General features: G+C 50.0%; 2 protein-coding genes across 7 annotated transcripts in view; one reads left to right on the top strand and one right to left on the bottom strand.

Annotated features, from left to right (window-relative positions):
- Positions 1-22: 22 nt before the first annotated feature.
- cables2b (Cdk5 and Abl enzyme substrate 2b) lies at positions 23-12,725 on the top strand. The gene is made up of 10 exons (XM_053849107.1): positions 23-892; positions 8,177-8,272; positions 8,894-8,971; positions 9,583-9,691; positions 9,773-9,941; positions 10,356-10,453; positions 11,127-11,233; positions 11,304-11,423; positions 11,486-11,570; positions 11,641-12,725. Exons 1-10 carry the CDS (start codon positions 189-191, stop codon positions 11,779-11,781), a joined length of 1,707 nt encoding a protein of 568 aa, XP_053705082.1. The 5' UTR covers positions 23-188; the 3' UTR covers positions 11,782-12,725.
- Positions 12,726-14,687: 1,962 nt separating this feature from the next.
- Positions 14,688-16,042, bottom strand: part of rgs19 (regulator of G protein signaling 19) — a 14,880-nt gene continuing 13,525 nt past the window's right edge. For all 6 annotated transcript variants that reach the window (XM_053849842.1, XM_053849840.1, XM_053849844.1 and 3 more), the window contains one exon: positions 14,688-16,042. This exon is cut by the window's right edge and continues 207 nt beyond it. The gene's annotated coding sequence lies outside the window, so the exon portion shown is untranslated.

The following is a 16,042-nucleotide window of genomic DNA, read 5'->3' as shown; positions in this document are numbered from 1 at the left end:
GCTTTTTGTCAAATATAGCATCTTCGCTTCGATCATCGTTTTTTTTTTCATGCCGTTTCATCTTCGACTCTGCTACATCTTTGATATATTTACGTAAGTCGTCGAATGCCACTCTTGTTTTCCGACTCAGTTCCGTCAGTTTACAGTCATCTGCATGACATTTTTTCACTCCGTCTGTTTACAACGTAATGTCCTGCGGGGCCAGACGTCATGACGTCACTCCGGCTCTAGCCAATCAGAGCGCGGGACGGCTTAAAGCGGTGGGTAAAAGGGATTTGACAGTTGAGTCCGCTCCGCCACTTCACTTCCTCAGCGGGACCGCGACCATGGCGGCGGCGGCGGCTGCCTGCGGTCAGCCCGGGGCTGCCACAGCAGCCGGGGGCAGCAAGAAACCGCCTCCCAGCAGGGAGCACAGCCGGAGACACCGGGAGAACTCGCGCCGGAGGCAGGCGGCGCTCCTGTTCCTCAGTAACATCTCTCTGGACGGCCGCCCGGTCCTCGGTCAGTCGGCGGCCAGCGACGCGGGTCGGCTCCACAAAGAGAGCGAAGGCGGCTCGGCCAGGCTGCTTCCGGAGGCCGGCGGCAAGTACGGCACATTCTCCAGTGTTTCCGCGTCTCCGAGCGATGCGGACGTGACTCCGGCGCCGAGGACCGGGCTCCTCACCGTCCCCTCCATCCTCGTCCTGCCCTCTGACGCCGGCTGCGGTGACGGGAGCGCGGAGCTGCTGGTGGAGTGTCGCCGGAGCTCCGCTCCCTCCGCGGGGAACAGCAACCTGCTCTCGGCGTCGACGTCCAACGCCAGCCTGTTGCCGTCTCCGCTGGGACCGCGGAAGTCGTCCACGCTGCTGTCAGTGCAGAGCTGCAACTCGGTGACCTCGGAGCCGCGGCAGAGGTGAGCGCACGTATCTCGGCATTTGAAGGTTGTTCTGCCTTATCTGTCAGCGGGAGGCTCCAACTTCTCTGCGGTTCGAACTGTGCGCGAAGTTCGTGTGTCGGAGGAAACAGCCTTGCTGCGTCACCGCACCTGAGCTCCACCTCGATCCATCAAACCGTCTGCTCCACCATCTAGTGGACATTCAGGCGCTGGCCTTCACAGACGGGTCAGAATGTGGCCCCGGGGTGGGCGGTAACACTCTCTTGGGGGCCACAACAAGTACTGGTAAACAAGTGTTATTCAGGGGGAGGATGATAACGTCAATATGAATAGAACATGTGGGGTTATGCCGCTTTGCATTGTGGGACGTCAGCACCATGGCTGGAGGACCCTGACTATAAACAAACACTGTCCGTTTATTGCCTTAGTCTGGCTGAGACCAGCCTGTAAAGTTCTCAGGAAAACTGATTATTTCATGCTGCTTTTTCATATGTGTCATTTTAACATTGTCCTGATAGATTTATGTGACGATGGTCTAGTTTAGTTATAAATAACTATACTATACTTCTGCATTAAATTTTTTTTTCAAATTATTTTCAAGGGCAGATAATAAACATCAAGTACCAATTTGTCTTTATTAAAGTTATGGTCACCTGTTCAGTTCTTATAGGCTGTGTTCTTTGTAGTTGTTCCCATATTTGTCTTTGTTTTTTACTCAATGAACGTGAAACATTTTTTTTTCCTCCACTCATTTTGTGAACTTCCGCACGTCTCTGGTTCACCACATTCATGTTGCAGTGTGGTGAGCGTCTGCTTTGGTTTCATCTGTCATCGCTCCGTGGCTTCGCCTCTCCTTGGTGAAAGTTGGGTTCCGCTCCGTCACCTGGCACCAGTTCAGCCGTGTCAGTGACGATGGCCGGAGGAGTGTCGTCACCGTGTTGGCAGCGTATCAAACCCAGGGAATGTCAGCCCCATTGAGATAAACACTGCTTAACCTATTTACACCGAGCGACAGGGACCGGCAGCTAACAGCTTATTAGCCCGACTGCCGGACCCGCCATCAACTGTCACTTGGTTGATCCATCGTGTGCGAGTCATGTTTAGTTGAGTGTCTTGTGTCCTCCACGCCGCTTTAGCTTCCTGCTGTGATGGAAACTGGCCACCTCCAGCTGATCTGTGTCAGGTCCTGACAGCGTCCTGAGCCAGCTGAATGAACGTATCCACACCCGCTGCCACCTGAGCTCACACGGTGAACAGGGAGGCCTGCTCGCTTTGAGAGGGCTTGACCTCAGTTGAATGAGTTGCTCATACAGTTCAGCCGGATGTGCGTTGTCGCGCCGAGTTACTAGATAAGCAAAGACAACGCCATTTCTCAAGTGCTGGGTAGGAACCCTGAAGTTTTTTGGGGTCCACTCTTATGTTACTGCACTGTTATACCGTGTAGTATGTAAGATTTCCTTATGTAAATAAGTAAAGTTGCATATATTTTATATTATAAAGCTGCAATAACAGATTACCGTCATTTTCACAGCTTTTTTCTCACAATCTGAGCCCTGCGGTTCATACGACAGCGTGGCTAATGTGTGGATTTTTACTGGCTGAAATCAGATGAAACCCGAGGCTTTTTATTTACCCTTAAAGCCCTCAAAATGCGCCGATGTCGCCCGTGTGTCCGCAGCTCTGGCAACAGAGTCGATCTCCTGGAGGTCAGGAATCGAGAAGCAGCTGCTGAGACCTGCTGTGGTGTCGGAACTTCAGGCTCGCGGGCGAAAACAGCGCTTAAATGTGAATAAAAGATGCTCATGATTCAAGTTCAGAACATTGCACAGTTTGTTTCATGGGTCAGTCTTGCTGCCGGAGCCTGTTTTCAAAACTAGTTTTGAAAAGCGTTTTCACTGACCTGTCCACAGCGCAGACAGCACCACTGCATCCGCGGCTTATAGAGCGCTGCGACTTATGTGTGAACAAGATCTATTTTCCCTCTTAAATTTAGTGGGTGTGGCTAATATTCCGGTACGTTCTGTAGTCCGGAAATTACGGTAAACCTGAGCCTCTTGTGCAAGTGTGTTGGGTTAGCAGTGGTACAGAAAGATTTTCGATATTCACGCTGTGTTTCCACCTGATCCATCGTAGCGCTGAGGATAGAAGGCACCTGGTGTTGGGAGTTGTGTGTTTACATTGCAGCTATGGCTGTCGCTTCAGCGCCACCTGGGCGCTGTCGCTGCTTCACTCCTTTCCTCCCCTGCAGACCCGAGTGCTCGCTCCTTTGTTCCTGTTAAACCTGTGACAACATGTCCGACAGATTCTTCTCCACCTGTTTGTCCAGTTTTGACTGAAGCTCTGTCTGTTGAAGCAGATGAACAACACGAAACAGGACGGAAGAGTGATGAGTGCTTCTCCATCCGTCGTCGCTGGTGTATTCACGCCGCACTGACGTCCATAAATAAGAGGTGTTTCTCTGGTGTTTGGACAGTCGTAGCAGCAGCTCGCGGTGATTAAGATCTGTCCGTTTAATCTTCAGAGGTCAACGTCCCAAGCGTGGACAGATTGTCCCCACATTCTTGTGTGTGCGCTGCAGGGATTTAGCCGATAGTTTAATCTATGGTTGGCGGCTGGTCGGCCAGATTCCGTGTGTGCTGGGATTAGGCCTGATGGATTTTAAAGTCGGAGACTTGAGGACCGTCGCGGGGACAAAAGAGACGCAGCTTTCGCACCCCTCCCCACCAAGAGGGCGCTCTTGAGACTGCCGCCTCCGTCCAGACTCAATGAATTTGTTTGCCGACGCCAGCTGTTGTCCGTAAACACAACATGCTTCTGCTGACTCAGCTGTCCGTCTCTAGTTGTCGCTGATGCTTCTGCGTCATGTCTTCTCTCGCTCAGTGGTAAACAGCCAAGTGTGAGAACCTGAATTCCCCCTGAGGGAAGGCGCTTGTTTGTGTAGCTGCCATGTCTGTTTTTAATTTCAATTTTTTTTTTTAGTCGAAGGCTGCGCTCTGAAGCGAGCGACGCCTCACGTCGCCAGATTGAAGCGCTGAGAGAATAACAAGTGATCAAAGCGCAGAAGTGAGTCCAGCTATTTTAAGGGCCCAGTGCAGCCTGACAGGACGTCTGCTTGTTTTGAGATAAATGCCTGCGGCTAAAATTAGACCCGCTGTTAGCGCTGAAAATGAAAAAAAAGCCTCAGATTGTTTGACAAATCTTTGAGAACGGCTCCTAAAATGGCAGGCTGCTGACCGCCACGGTTTCCTGCGAGCGCTAATGTAGGTCATTACTTTTCCAGCGTCAGCATTTACATGAGTGAAAACATCTCCATGTGAAGTGAGATGCTCTTGAGTGACCGCCACCGTGAGGTGCGGCTGTGTCTGAGAATCAAAGCAAGTGTGTGAGCGTCTCTGCTTCCTGAGGAGCAGAGTTTGAATCTGTAAAAGTCAGCTGGAGCCTGGGGATGTTTGTCAACCTGCATCTAGTTTGTGTCTTTATCTACATACCAATCGTCCTCACCCGCCGCTGGATTTTTCCATTCCCACAAACTTTCCACAACAACAAGACGACGCAGCCGCGGTCACGCAGGCGGCTGGTTCACATGGTTGGCCTGATGTATAGACAGCAGAGGACCGCGCAGTGAGGCAGGGTGAGGGACGCCATGATGCTGAGATAGATGTGGGACGATGTGAGGGAAAACACGCTTCTGTTTGTTTGGAAGGTGACTGACGTGAACTGTGCTCGGAAGCTACGCAGGAAAACATTGCCTGGAGCTAGAGTCAACAGTCAATAGCCAACTGACTGGATATGAAATGGATATAGCATCATCCTCATCCTCTTCATCATTCTCATCCCCTTCTTCCTCATCCTCTTCATCTTCATCTTCTTCATCATTATCCTCTTCATCTTCATCCTCTTCATCTTCATCCTCTTCATCATCATCCTCACCCTCTTCATGCTCACCTTCTTCATCTTCATCCTCTTCATCATCACCCTCATCTTCATCCTCTTCATCATCCTCTTCATCATCACCCTCATCTTCATCCTCTTCATCATCATCTTCATCCTCCTCATCCTCTTTATCATCATCATCATTCTTTTCATCATCCTCATCCTCTTCATCATCATCCTCCTCATCCTCTTCATCTTCATCCTCTTCATCTTGATCTTCATCCTCCTCATCCTCTTTATCATCATCTTCATCCTCTTCATCATCATCATCATTCTCTTCATCATCATTCTCTTCATCATCATCTTCATCCTCCTCATCCTCTTCATCATTCTCATCCTCTTCTTCCTCCTCAAAATCATCATCCTCACCCTCATCATCCTCATCCTCTTCATCATTCTCATCCTCTTCTTCTCCATCCTCTTCATCATTATCCTCTTCATCTTCATCCTCTTCATCATCATCCTCACCCTCTTCATCTTCATCCTCTTCATCATCATCCTCATCCTCTTCATCATCGTCCTCACCTTCTTCATCATCATCCTCATCCTCTTCACCCTCCTCATTATCATCATCCACTTCATCATCCTTATCATCCTCTTCATCATCATCCTCTTCCTCTTCATCCTCATCATCATTTTCATCATCATGATGGCGGCTGTCCTATCAGTCCCTGCTCAGTACTGCACTACGTATGCAGCGACGGAGTGTTGGTGTGGGACGTTGCCCTTCTGACCAGCTCCTCAAGAATGTGAGGTCGGCTCTATCGACTGATATAAAATAGTCAGGTCGATATCATGTATACTTGCTCAGAACCTGCGACTCCGGACAGTCTGCGATTCCTGACCGGTATTGATCTAGATGACTGTGAACTATAAAAATGGCATCTGCCTGACATGAGTCTCTGTCATCTCAATATGACAGACTTGTTTGGTAGGTGGAGTGAGTTCCTGGCCTGTAAAACACATGGTAATAGATGGGAATATTTCACTGGGATCTTCTTCCCTCGACACGTGTGCATCATAAATCCCCTCCAGACCTGGAGCTGCTGCACAGCATCTTAAAGGGAGACGTCATTTCAGGCAGCAATAAAAGTCTTGCGTGTAAATATTGCATCCATCTGTGTGTCAGAGTTAGCAGTGCTGGCTGGATATATGTGGCGGCTCTGAGGAATGCTGGGGAGGTTATGGTGAATTAAGATGGCCGAAAGTCAAGATTAGTTTTGAGGTTGTGAAACCTGATGATGAAATAGTGAAGTGTGTCCCGGGGGAGACTCACACGGGGAGAAACCAACCTCCCCTCAGACCACCAACCGCTCGCCTAACAGCGAATCAGAAACCTGGAAAGGGTGAATTGGCCAGCAGTAGGGATGGGTTATATGGACCAAAAAAGTCATCACCGTAAATATTGTCGTTTTGGCAATAACTGTATTTATCACGATAAATACATTTACATTCTCCTCCATGTGTTGGACACTGCAGTCTCTCTTGAAACTGTTTTATGATGAAACTGATAAGTGGAGTTTGTCTCCAACATCATGGTTTGTTCATGTCTCAATAGAACAGTGAACCAAGTGCAGAGATGAGAAACTCAAAGTTTGTCAATGTCTCTGGCGTCTGACAGACTGCTCTGCCAACTTTATTTAGGGGTTAAATGGAGCCGTCTGTCTGCTGTGTCTCATGTCTCTGAACAGTTGACTTGAACTATGGAGCAGTCTGGACACATTTCCTAGATGCTACTGAAGAAATATTAGAAAACAGGTGAAGAAATGGTCATTTAGTCATATTCTATTCTCCAAATCATTGTTTTGTTGTGTGGTGAAACTCATGATGCAATTCTCTCTCCTAAAATGCTTGTTTTCCATGGCCTTATTGAAGATGTCACTCAGACTTTGAGGCTTTAGAATTTGTTGACGGTCCCTAACTGATGGCGGCTCGCAGCATTAGCGCTGCCTGTGAGAGTGTGTCCTCCATCAGTGAAGCCTAATGGGGACGCGGAAGAGGACGCCGCCGCCAATATCCAAGTGTTGTCACCTTGGCAGCGGGAGAGCTGCATGTGTTGATGTGAACCAAGGCAGACGAGCGCCTCAGAGAACCTATGAGGACCACTCCATCTCATCAAAGAAACAGGGATCCAGAGACTCAGAGTCGAACAGTGTCATGGTCAAAGGTTCTCTGGATTAAAATTAAGTTTCAAACTACCATGGTGAAGCAAAGTCCACCACACTCTCCACAACTGTCACACGCCGGAGTCGGCTGTCAAACACTGTGTGCAGGTCCAATGCAGAGTGTGAGCCGCCTGTTTATTGCATTTATCGGGAGAAGCAGGATTGTCATCGTGGAGATTGTGTTTGGCGGTGTATGTAAAATGTGATTCCTGAAACTTTGTTTCAGTTTTTTCAAACTTCATTTTCTTGACTTATTTTTGTTTTGTTTGTTTTTTGTTTTGTTGTGCACTTCAGGATTTAGAAAAACAAGGAGTTTATTCACTTTATATTCTGTGTTGTTTTGTCGCTTTTCTTTGGCGGGAAAGGTCACAAAACGGCTCCCTTGACTGGAAAAGTTGCTGCCCTGAGAAGGGTCTTTGTCAGTTGTACACTGTAAAAGAAGGCGCCAGCAACATCTGCAAGATAAAGACTCAGACTTGAACACTTGGCTCTAGATCAGCTCAAACAGGAGAATGAAGTGTGAGTCAGATGGGACGTGATAACAGGGATTTAAACTCAGTGGTGGGGTTAGCTGTAAAAAATAGTAACAGATGCTGCTGCTGCTGCTGTGTGTGTGTTGTGGAACGGCAGTTTCTTGGTGTCAGATGAGCTTCCATCCAGTGTAGTGCGAGATGCTGCGCAGCATGTTTTCGATAGATAGATAGATAGATGCAACACTTCCTGCTCGCGGTGTGTAATTGAATTCAGCGTACGCAGGTGTGAGTCTGCCAGCGCTGAGGTCAGCGGCCTTATGTAAGAGCCGTGATGTCACAGAGGCTCTCCTTGGCCCGCTTTCATGTGGCGGCCTGTTACTTTTAATCCACGCGCTCGAAACTATGATTCAAGCAGGATGACCTTCAGCCCCCGGAGGAGCACGCGGCTTCGTGTTTCCGCCATCTGTGAGAGGGAAGTGACATCAGCAATTCTGGCTGCAGAAACATGAGTTATCATCGACAACATCACGTCCGGTTTGAAGTCGAGCTCGAGAGGAAACGGTGGAGTCTGTGAACAGAACTTGCGTGTGTGCGCTCCAGGACTGTGTTATTGTGTTAGTGGGCCGCAAACAAACCAGTGCTAGTGTGTAAATCATCTCAATGAATGCAGAAGTAAGGAAACAACAATGACTTCCTGTTGTAACTGTCACCCTCTGCTGACTTCCTGTCAGGAGCCGTAACCTCTCCGGGGGCTCACCCAAACCCCGGCACGCAAAGAAGATCCACTTCATCAAGAACATGAAGCAGTACGACACCAGGGGGAGCCGGTGAGTGATCACATGACTGAATTCAAAGCTTATTTTTAGCATATTGCAACTTGAAAAAGGCTCCTCCTTCCTCCATTGTGTCTTTCCTTCAGGGTCTATCACTCAGACATCTGGGTCAGAGGTGACAGAGCCTCTTATTAGACGGATATAGAGCAGGTGCTGATGGTTTAAAATAGAGCAGCGCTGCTGGATGTTTGTGGCTCAGCCAGGTCCACGTTCTGTTTCGAGACAGTGTCAGTGATGGGACCAGCTCCTGCTGTACTCATGGATAACGGCTGGAGTGTGGTGAAAGAGGCCGGAAGCCGCTGGCCGGTGGGTGAAACCCCTGGTGGCTGGGAGCGCTCGGCGTTCCCATGCGCCGCGTGTCCCTGAGTCCGACCCCTGGGAGGCGACCGTCAGAGCCCAGTCACAGGCTGCGCCGGACTCTTTCCTACGCCCTCTGGGGTCAGACGCTCGGGTGGATGTTTCCACACGCGTGAGTCAGCGCCTCCTCTGGTCCCTGAGAGAGACCAGCGCCACAGTTACTGGCCCGGGGGGGGGGTTGAATTTCCACTGGACCTGCAGTGAAAACAAACTGGATGGGTGTGAGAAGTGACGTTTTTCTCTGTTTGTTTGTTGCAGGATTGTGCTGATCTGTGCCAAGAGATCTCTGTGTGCTGCCTTCTCTGTGCTGCCGTACGGAGAAAGCTTTTATCTCAGGTACACTGTCGCGCGCTTTCGGCCTGGTGGGGTGATGGGGGAGAAGCGACTCCTCTCTGACTCTCCAGGGCCCAGTCAGTCCCCACCTCTGGGTTATTTTGTTTTCACAGGAGTTGAGCAATGCGGCCTGCACGATTCAGGGGAAAATATGAACCACGATTTTGAGCTAAGAATTAATCTCATGATTATTGCACGCATAAACCAGGACAATACACATCGATTGACAATGAATCTGTCATCAAAATGATGAGACCTTCTGTGTTCATGACGTGAGAAAATGAACCATTAAGTCATTTTAATTCATGTTTAATTCATGACATGTTTTTAAGCTCAAGCCGCTTGTGAGCATAAAACTCGCAAAGGAAAGGAGCATTTGTGATGCAAATCCAGTGGGTTTGTAAATTAAGTGCGAATCGAAATGAATGCAAAATTGAATCAGACTCAAGGGTGAATCGAAACCGTAATATTTTTTTTTCACCATTTATCGTGGAGGCCTGTGAGCGACTCAGTCTGTTTTTGGTTGGAAAGCTTAATGGAAGTTGCTGAGGAGACGTGTGACGTGGAAGTGGCCTGGTCTCCTGTGTTTTCATGACTGTGACTTGTGTCTCCAGTGACCCCACGTTGAACCACCCCAGGAGGCGACACTCCTCCGGGAACATCTCCGCCACCTTGGAGATGCTGCCGGGCCTGGAGGGCTTCCATCTTGACACCTATGGGAGGGTAGATGAGCACAGCGCCGCCTTCCTGACCCGCTCCTCCTCCCTCAACACTGCTCTCTCTCTCTCTCTGTCTGTGCTGCAGTCGGTGTCGTACGCCCAGTTCCTGTATCCCACCAACGCCCTGGTGAGGCAGAAGCCGTCCTCCACCAGCGACCTCACCCTGCAGATCCCTGCGTCCAGAAGCACACACAGCATGCCGGGCCGCAGCTTCCCGCCCAGCAGGCTGAGCAGCAGCGTGGGCCTGGACCTGGGTGAGGCTTCATCACTCATTCACTCGTCACAGAAGAGACTGGTGAAGGTGCAGAGGAGGAGAAGCAACAGATGACGGTGTTGCCGTCCTCTTGATCTGAAACACAAACATGGCAGCAGTGCCAGATCCTCACTGGATTGAAGGGTGCAAGTCTGGAGTTCCTCCGACTGTAACTGGCTCTGAGAGACGAGTGGAAGAGGTCAAACTGAGGTCAAAGGTTCCGATTCAAATCCGCCCCGTAAAGCACTGCAACAGTTGATGCCCCTTGAACTGCCTGACCCGTTTTTGCTTTTGGACCCTTGAGAGCGATGTGCCAAACCCGAGGCCCACAACTCTCAAGGGTTGAAACCCTGTGGTTCCTCAGAAGTTTCTGTTTGCTGGGATGGTGTGTAACTGCAGTGTCGCTGTGTTCCAGCTCTGGAGGATGTGACCGACTACGACCCAAACCTCCTCAGTGACCCCCAGTGGCCGTGTGGGAAACACAAGCGTGTGCTGATCTTTGCTTCTTACATGGTGAGACCCGAGAGAGACGCGCCTGTGACCTCTGACCCCGGTGTTCAACTCGATGTCAGCTGTTTAGTTTGGAACTTCAAACATGAATCGTGTGCTGAATATTGAGGAAAACTGTTATTCTGCTGCTGTTATGTCTTTGTGCGCCGCCCCAACATGCACACACGTTCTGGTTTTTCTCTCCCTGTTCGGACCTTTGGAGGCTTCTCATTGACACCTTTAACCTCAGCGTTCAAAACAAACCGCTCACCTGAACCAGGACTCAAACTGACATTCAATTATCATGGCGTTTTAATCCTCAGATGAAGGCACGGGGAGCTGTGTTTGGCCCCTACAGGTCCACACACACACACACACACACCCGGAGTGAGATCACTCACATGGACATCATCATCCCGCGGGCCACAGCTTAGTTTTATCCTGACACTGAGAAGAATTAGAGGTGATGAAGTCACACACACACACACACACACCATCATCATTTAATCCATCAAAGAGAAGCTTAGCGCCGCTGCAGGCAGCTTTGTCATCGATCGTGTGAGGAACTATCAGCACACACACACACACGGACACGCTGCGTCAGGTGGTTCCAGCTCACCGGTGACTCACAGGGTGTGTGTGCGCTCAGCAGCAGCAGTGACTCACGGTGCGCTCGCTGACTCTCCCTCTCCTCCAGACCACAGTGATCGAGTACGTGAAGCCGTCCGACCTCAAGAAAGACATGAACGAGACCTTCAAGGAGAAGTTCCCGCACATCAAGCTCACGCTCAGCAAGATCCGCAGGTGAGCCCCCCGAAACCTCGCGGCCATCTCCCTGCGCTGCCTCGTTCAGAGCATTGTTTTGGTTTTCCAGCCTGAAGCGAGAGATGCGGCTGGTGGGGGAGGAGTGCGGCTTGCAGCCCGCCACCATCGCCATGGCCTTTGTCTACTTTGAGAAGCTGGTGCTGCAGGGGCGACTCAACAAACAGAACAGGTTGAGAGTCTCTTCATGAGCCACCACTGGCTTCAGCCTTGAAACGCTGCGCTCCGTTGCAGGAAGCTGGTGTCGGCTGCCTGCATCCTATTGGCTGCCAAGATCAGCAGCGATCTGAAGAAGCAGGAAGTCAAGCACCTCATTGACGTAAGACTTGCATCTCATGTCCGGGTCACTTCTGGTTTTGTTTTTTTTTCATCTGGGGTCTGACCTGCAGAAGCTGGAGGAGAGGTTTCGGATCAGCAGGAGGGAGCTGATCACCTTCGAGTTCACCATCCTGGTCGCCCTGGAGATGGCGCTCTACCTCCCGGAGAGCAAGGTCATGCCACATTACAGGAGACTGGTGCAGCAGGCCTAGCTCCTGCGTCCTGCGTCCTGCTCCTGCTGTTGCTGACTGACACAGAGAGGCGCTGCCTTGCTCCGAGGCAGTCCTTCCTCTGCACACACCAAAGTGAGGAGCACTGGGAGGTCTCCACTGGGAGCATTCTGACACGTTTCCCTCCCCAAAACTTGTGATGGCGACGCTGAGGAGCAACTGTGGACGAGCCAAAGCACAACCAGTCATGTGGTGAGTCATGTGATGTCCTGTTTTATGATGGCTCCAAAATGACAACAACAGAAAAACATGACTGAATGAAATGAATATATAATATCATGACCATGAAAATCGCAATAATTTATCCAAAATCGGAGAAAAATACTTGTAGCTCTTTCAAAATACAATCATTGTTGCACTTTGCCTTTTTGCCTCAACAAAAAAAAAAAAGCGTTATTTTTATAATATGTATTTTACTAGAGCTTTTGTATTATTCAATCCATCGACTCGCTGCACTCGAGTGTCCTATTGGATCCAGAAATATTGAGTGTGTTAAAGCCACATATGTGAGAGGAGAGTTAAACGGCCATGACTCCAGTCGGAGGTTGTGACCGGTCACTTCTATGTTCCGATTCTAGAGGAGTGACCCAGAATAGTGAGGAGGCGTGGAACTGCATGGCCGATGACAGACTGACTCAGACTTGACTCCCCTCAGGAGTAAGTGGCTTCTCTATGTTAGAGATTTTCTCCTCCAGAGTCTACGCAGCCGTTTCTCTCTCGCTGCTCATGTGACCTTCTGTTTGTTCCTTCAGTCTTCTGTGCATTTCAGATGTTATTTATTCTATTTTATTGACAAAGAGAAAGAGATCTCTTGGAGCAAATGTTTATTTTCAAGATCCCGCCGACTGTTTTGTACGATGTGTTCTGCTCCAATGTAACAGCTGAGAACTGCTGTGACCTTTTGAAATAAAAACCTCACCACTGTGTGTTGTGTTGTGTTGTGTTGTGTTGGTTCCCTCCTGTCATGACGTTCCACAGAGACGACTGTGTGTCAGTTTACTTCTGTCTCTTGTTCTACAATTCTCCTTCGGTCAACCCCACACCACACAGACAACACACTCCCCCTAGTGGTAGTAGAGGTTACATGCATACGTCACAAAAGTCTGAGAGACACTCGCTGCTCCTTTAACACGTGGCTGCCTTTCCAGCTGCTCCCCAACATGAGCAGGTGAACTGCAGTGAGCTGGGCTCAGTCTCTGCTCAGCACTGTGGAGACCTGAGTTCCATTTCCTGCTTGAATGTTTTGAAGATTTGTAGCAGACTTGCTCAAGCGAGTGGGATAAATACAACAAACAAAAAATCTCAGAGCAGGTCTTTCACCCGTTTTTCTTCCCTACTAACTCAAAAGATAAGAAGAAGAGGTAGGAATCGAACCCAAGAGGTTTCACTGCACTGAAAAAAAAAAAAAAAAAAGTGAGCTCTCACCACGGCACCATGACTGGGCTTTGACCCAGCAGCAGTCATGGCGCCAGCATCACGAGATGTTACTGTCAATCACAGCAAGCCACAGGGAACCATGGTGGATGCAGGTTTGTCCTTGTTTGTTCAACTACTTCATGAGCTTAAAGTCAAATGCAGGACTTGAACCGAGAGCTCAGAACTTGCTGTGGATACCAGACAAGTCCTCTCGATGCATTTGACCTTCTGGTGAGTGACACACCTGACATGAGCAAAAGGGATTTGAACCCATGAACCAAGAGAGTCACACACCCAGAGGGAAGCACTGGAGGGAACCACCAGTCCCACACGTCTTCACGGCCGCACCAGAGTGAACAGGGCTGGACTTCAACCAGCAACCGCACACTTCAGTGGATCAGTCTAACCTGCACCAATGGACTGAACCACGGTGGAAAGAAAAAAAAAAAGAATTCTGTGATGCCCCCAAACGTCCAGCAGAGGGCGCCAAACCACCACGCATGGGAGCGAGCGTCCGTTTGAAAGAGGTCAGTTGTCAGTCGGATTCTCGTCCCAGCTCACCGCTTCACGTTCACGCGCTGAGGTGGCGCGAGTTTCAAGGCCCCAAATGTGAAAGCCAAAGTCGTTGGGAATCAAGTGCAACAGTCCAACAGAATGTATTTTTGCCGGTGTTTGTGTATTCTCAACGACTCGAAGGTCGTGAGAGCGAAGGAGCGGTTTTTCCTTTTTCCTAATGTGGCCATGTGCAGCTTGACAGAAGCCATGAAAAGTGGTGAGAAAGGCGAGCGGCTGCTGTTTGTTGTGGAAACACGGCGGCGCTCGCTCCATACATGGGAGCGGGATTTAGGGAGACCAGGGTCTTCATTTCCGCCTCCGGCCAGAGGAGCCCAACCTTCCGCACCATTTGAGTGAGGACCTCAGAGAGGTGCGCGGGACAAGCTCCTGAGCTTCTCAGGTGACTCCGGAGCGACAGAGGGGGCATGCGGGAGGATGTTTGTGTGCGAGGATGGAGGCTTTGGCTTTGGAGTGTGGACACTGTATATATGTGTCACATCCAGGGCTCGGCCCCAACAGCTCAGGTTACAGTGGAAAAACACACACGCTATAAATTGACGACTTCACTGAGCGTCTGTGTGTTTCCCAGAGAAGCTGTTGGGAGTATCAACAGTCATGTTCACATCCAGCCTGAACTGCGGCTCCTTTCCTCACACACTTGTCGTGTCACACCGGAGAGCAAATTTAGCATTTAGCTTTTTTTGGGTGAAGACAGGCCAGGCGTGTCTGAGGGCGGGTGACCGCGACACTACCTTCACCGGTCAATAGGTTAAAGCTCACACCTTAAAGAATGACATCAAAACCCAGCTTGGATCTTCATTTTCATCCTCAAATCGAGGCTTAGAGTCAAGGAGCTGTGTTTCCAAGAGGGTCCTCACAAGCAAAGCCACACGCACGCACACACGTTGCATGTTCAAGATTTCCTCTTTATGTATGTACAATTCAATCACATCTTCAACAAAATATAAAATAAATAACAGCAACAATACTAAGATAAATGCATTCTGAGTTCTGTCAAGAGGCCGGGCGTCCTCGCCCGCTGTGGCGCCCTCCACAGGTGGTTACTCCTCCCGCCCTCTCGACCGCGGCAGTCATGGAGACAGTGGTAGGGTCAAAGGTGAGAAGTCACAGAGGCAGAGGTCAGCAGCAGCGGTGCCAGGTAGGCCACCCTGGTGTGTGTGTGTGTTTGCGTGACTATACTCTGCGCGTCCAAATCCAAACGTACGACGTGGTCGTGAGGATATGACCCCTGCAAGTATCGCGACACAAACACAGTGTGTGTGTGTGTGTGGAGTAGTCCAGTGTTTTATTGCCATGTCTGGGCTCATGTGGACGACAGGAAGCAGCACAGAGGCTCCGCCTCCTCCTCCGTTTTTTTTCTTGCAAAACCGTCAAAGTAAAAACAGGAAGAGTGGCAGAAACACAAACTCGTATATTTCAAATGTCCCACCGATGTATATATATATCTATATTTCTCTGAAAAAAGTGAGCTTGTAAATCAGTAGTCGGCAGGAGGGACGTCGGCGGGTGAAATGAGAGCGAGCGAGCGAGGCTGTGTGCCCGGGCCCCCGGGGCTGAGCACCATGAGTCCAGCTGAGAGGGGGAGTCCTCCCTCTTCTCCGCTGCTTTGTTTTGAATCTGGTGGAGGTGGGGGTCAGATCGATCTCCCTGAACACACTGAACAATGCCTCCCGGATCAGTGCCCTCTCCTGTCAACAATCCAAAAAAAAGGTGAATGAGCAACAATGACTGCAGTCCATTTGAGTGGATCCAACCGTGTTTTCAGCCAGATTGTATTGTAGCAGAACCGTAGAAGGAGTCCACACTGTGCTCCACACTGCGGAGGAAGCGGACCCTTCCCTTGGCCACGCCCCCTTTGCTCTGCCCAGCACACACAGTTGAGTTTGGCAGACAAAGATAGAGGGAATCCAGTGTGAATTCAGCGGCGAATCTTAGCATCGAATGCCAGTGTCACCAAAAAACCCAAGCTTTCATTCAATACTGGTGCACAGTGTGGGCCCCTTCTTCCTCTGCATCCACTCCTTCTGTTGCCGACACTGCCCCCTGCTGGCCGTCTGAGGTTTAAGGCACTGACTTCACCTTTGTATAAAACCCATCTGTCTTTACGGCGTAAAGACGTCCAGGCGTGAGGTATTGAGATGGCGGCACGTCGCGCTGGATGTGGTGAGATCCAAACCATAACGTTGAGGCATTTTGGTGACAGTGGATGGAGCGCCGGGAGGTCTGGCAGTGACGGCGGGGTCCGAGAGAG

The sequence above is a fragment of the Synchiropus splendidus genome, chromosome 18 (genome assembly GCF_027744825.2).
Source record: "Synchiropus splendidus isolate RoL2022-P1 chromosome 18, RoL_Sspl_1.0, whole genome shotgun sequence".
NCBI lineage: Eukaryota > Metazoa > Chordata > Actinopteri > Syngnathiformes > Callionymidae > Synchiropus > Synchiropus splendidus.
Note: the sequence above shows the minus strand (reverse complement) of the source record. Positions and strands in the feature narration are given on the sequence as shown.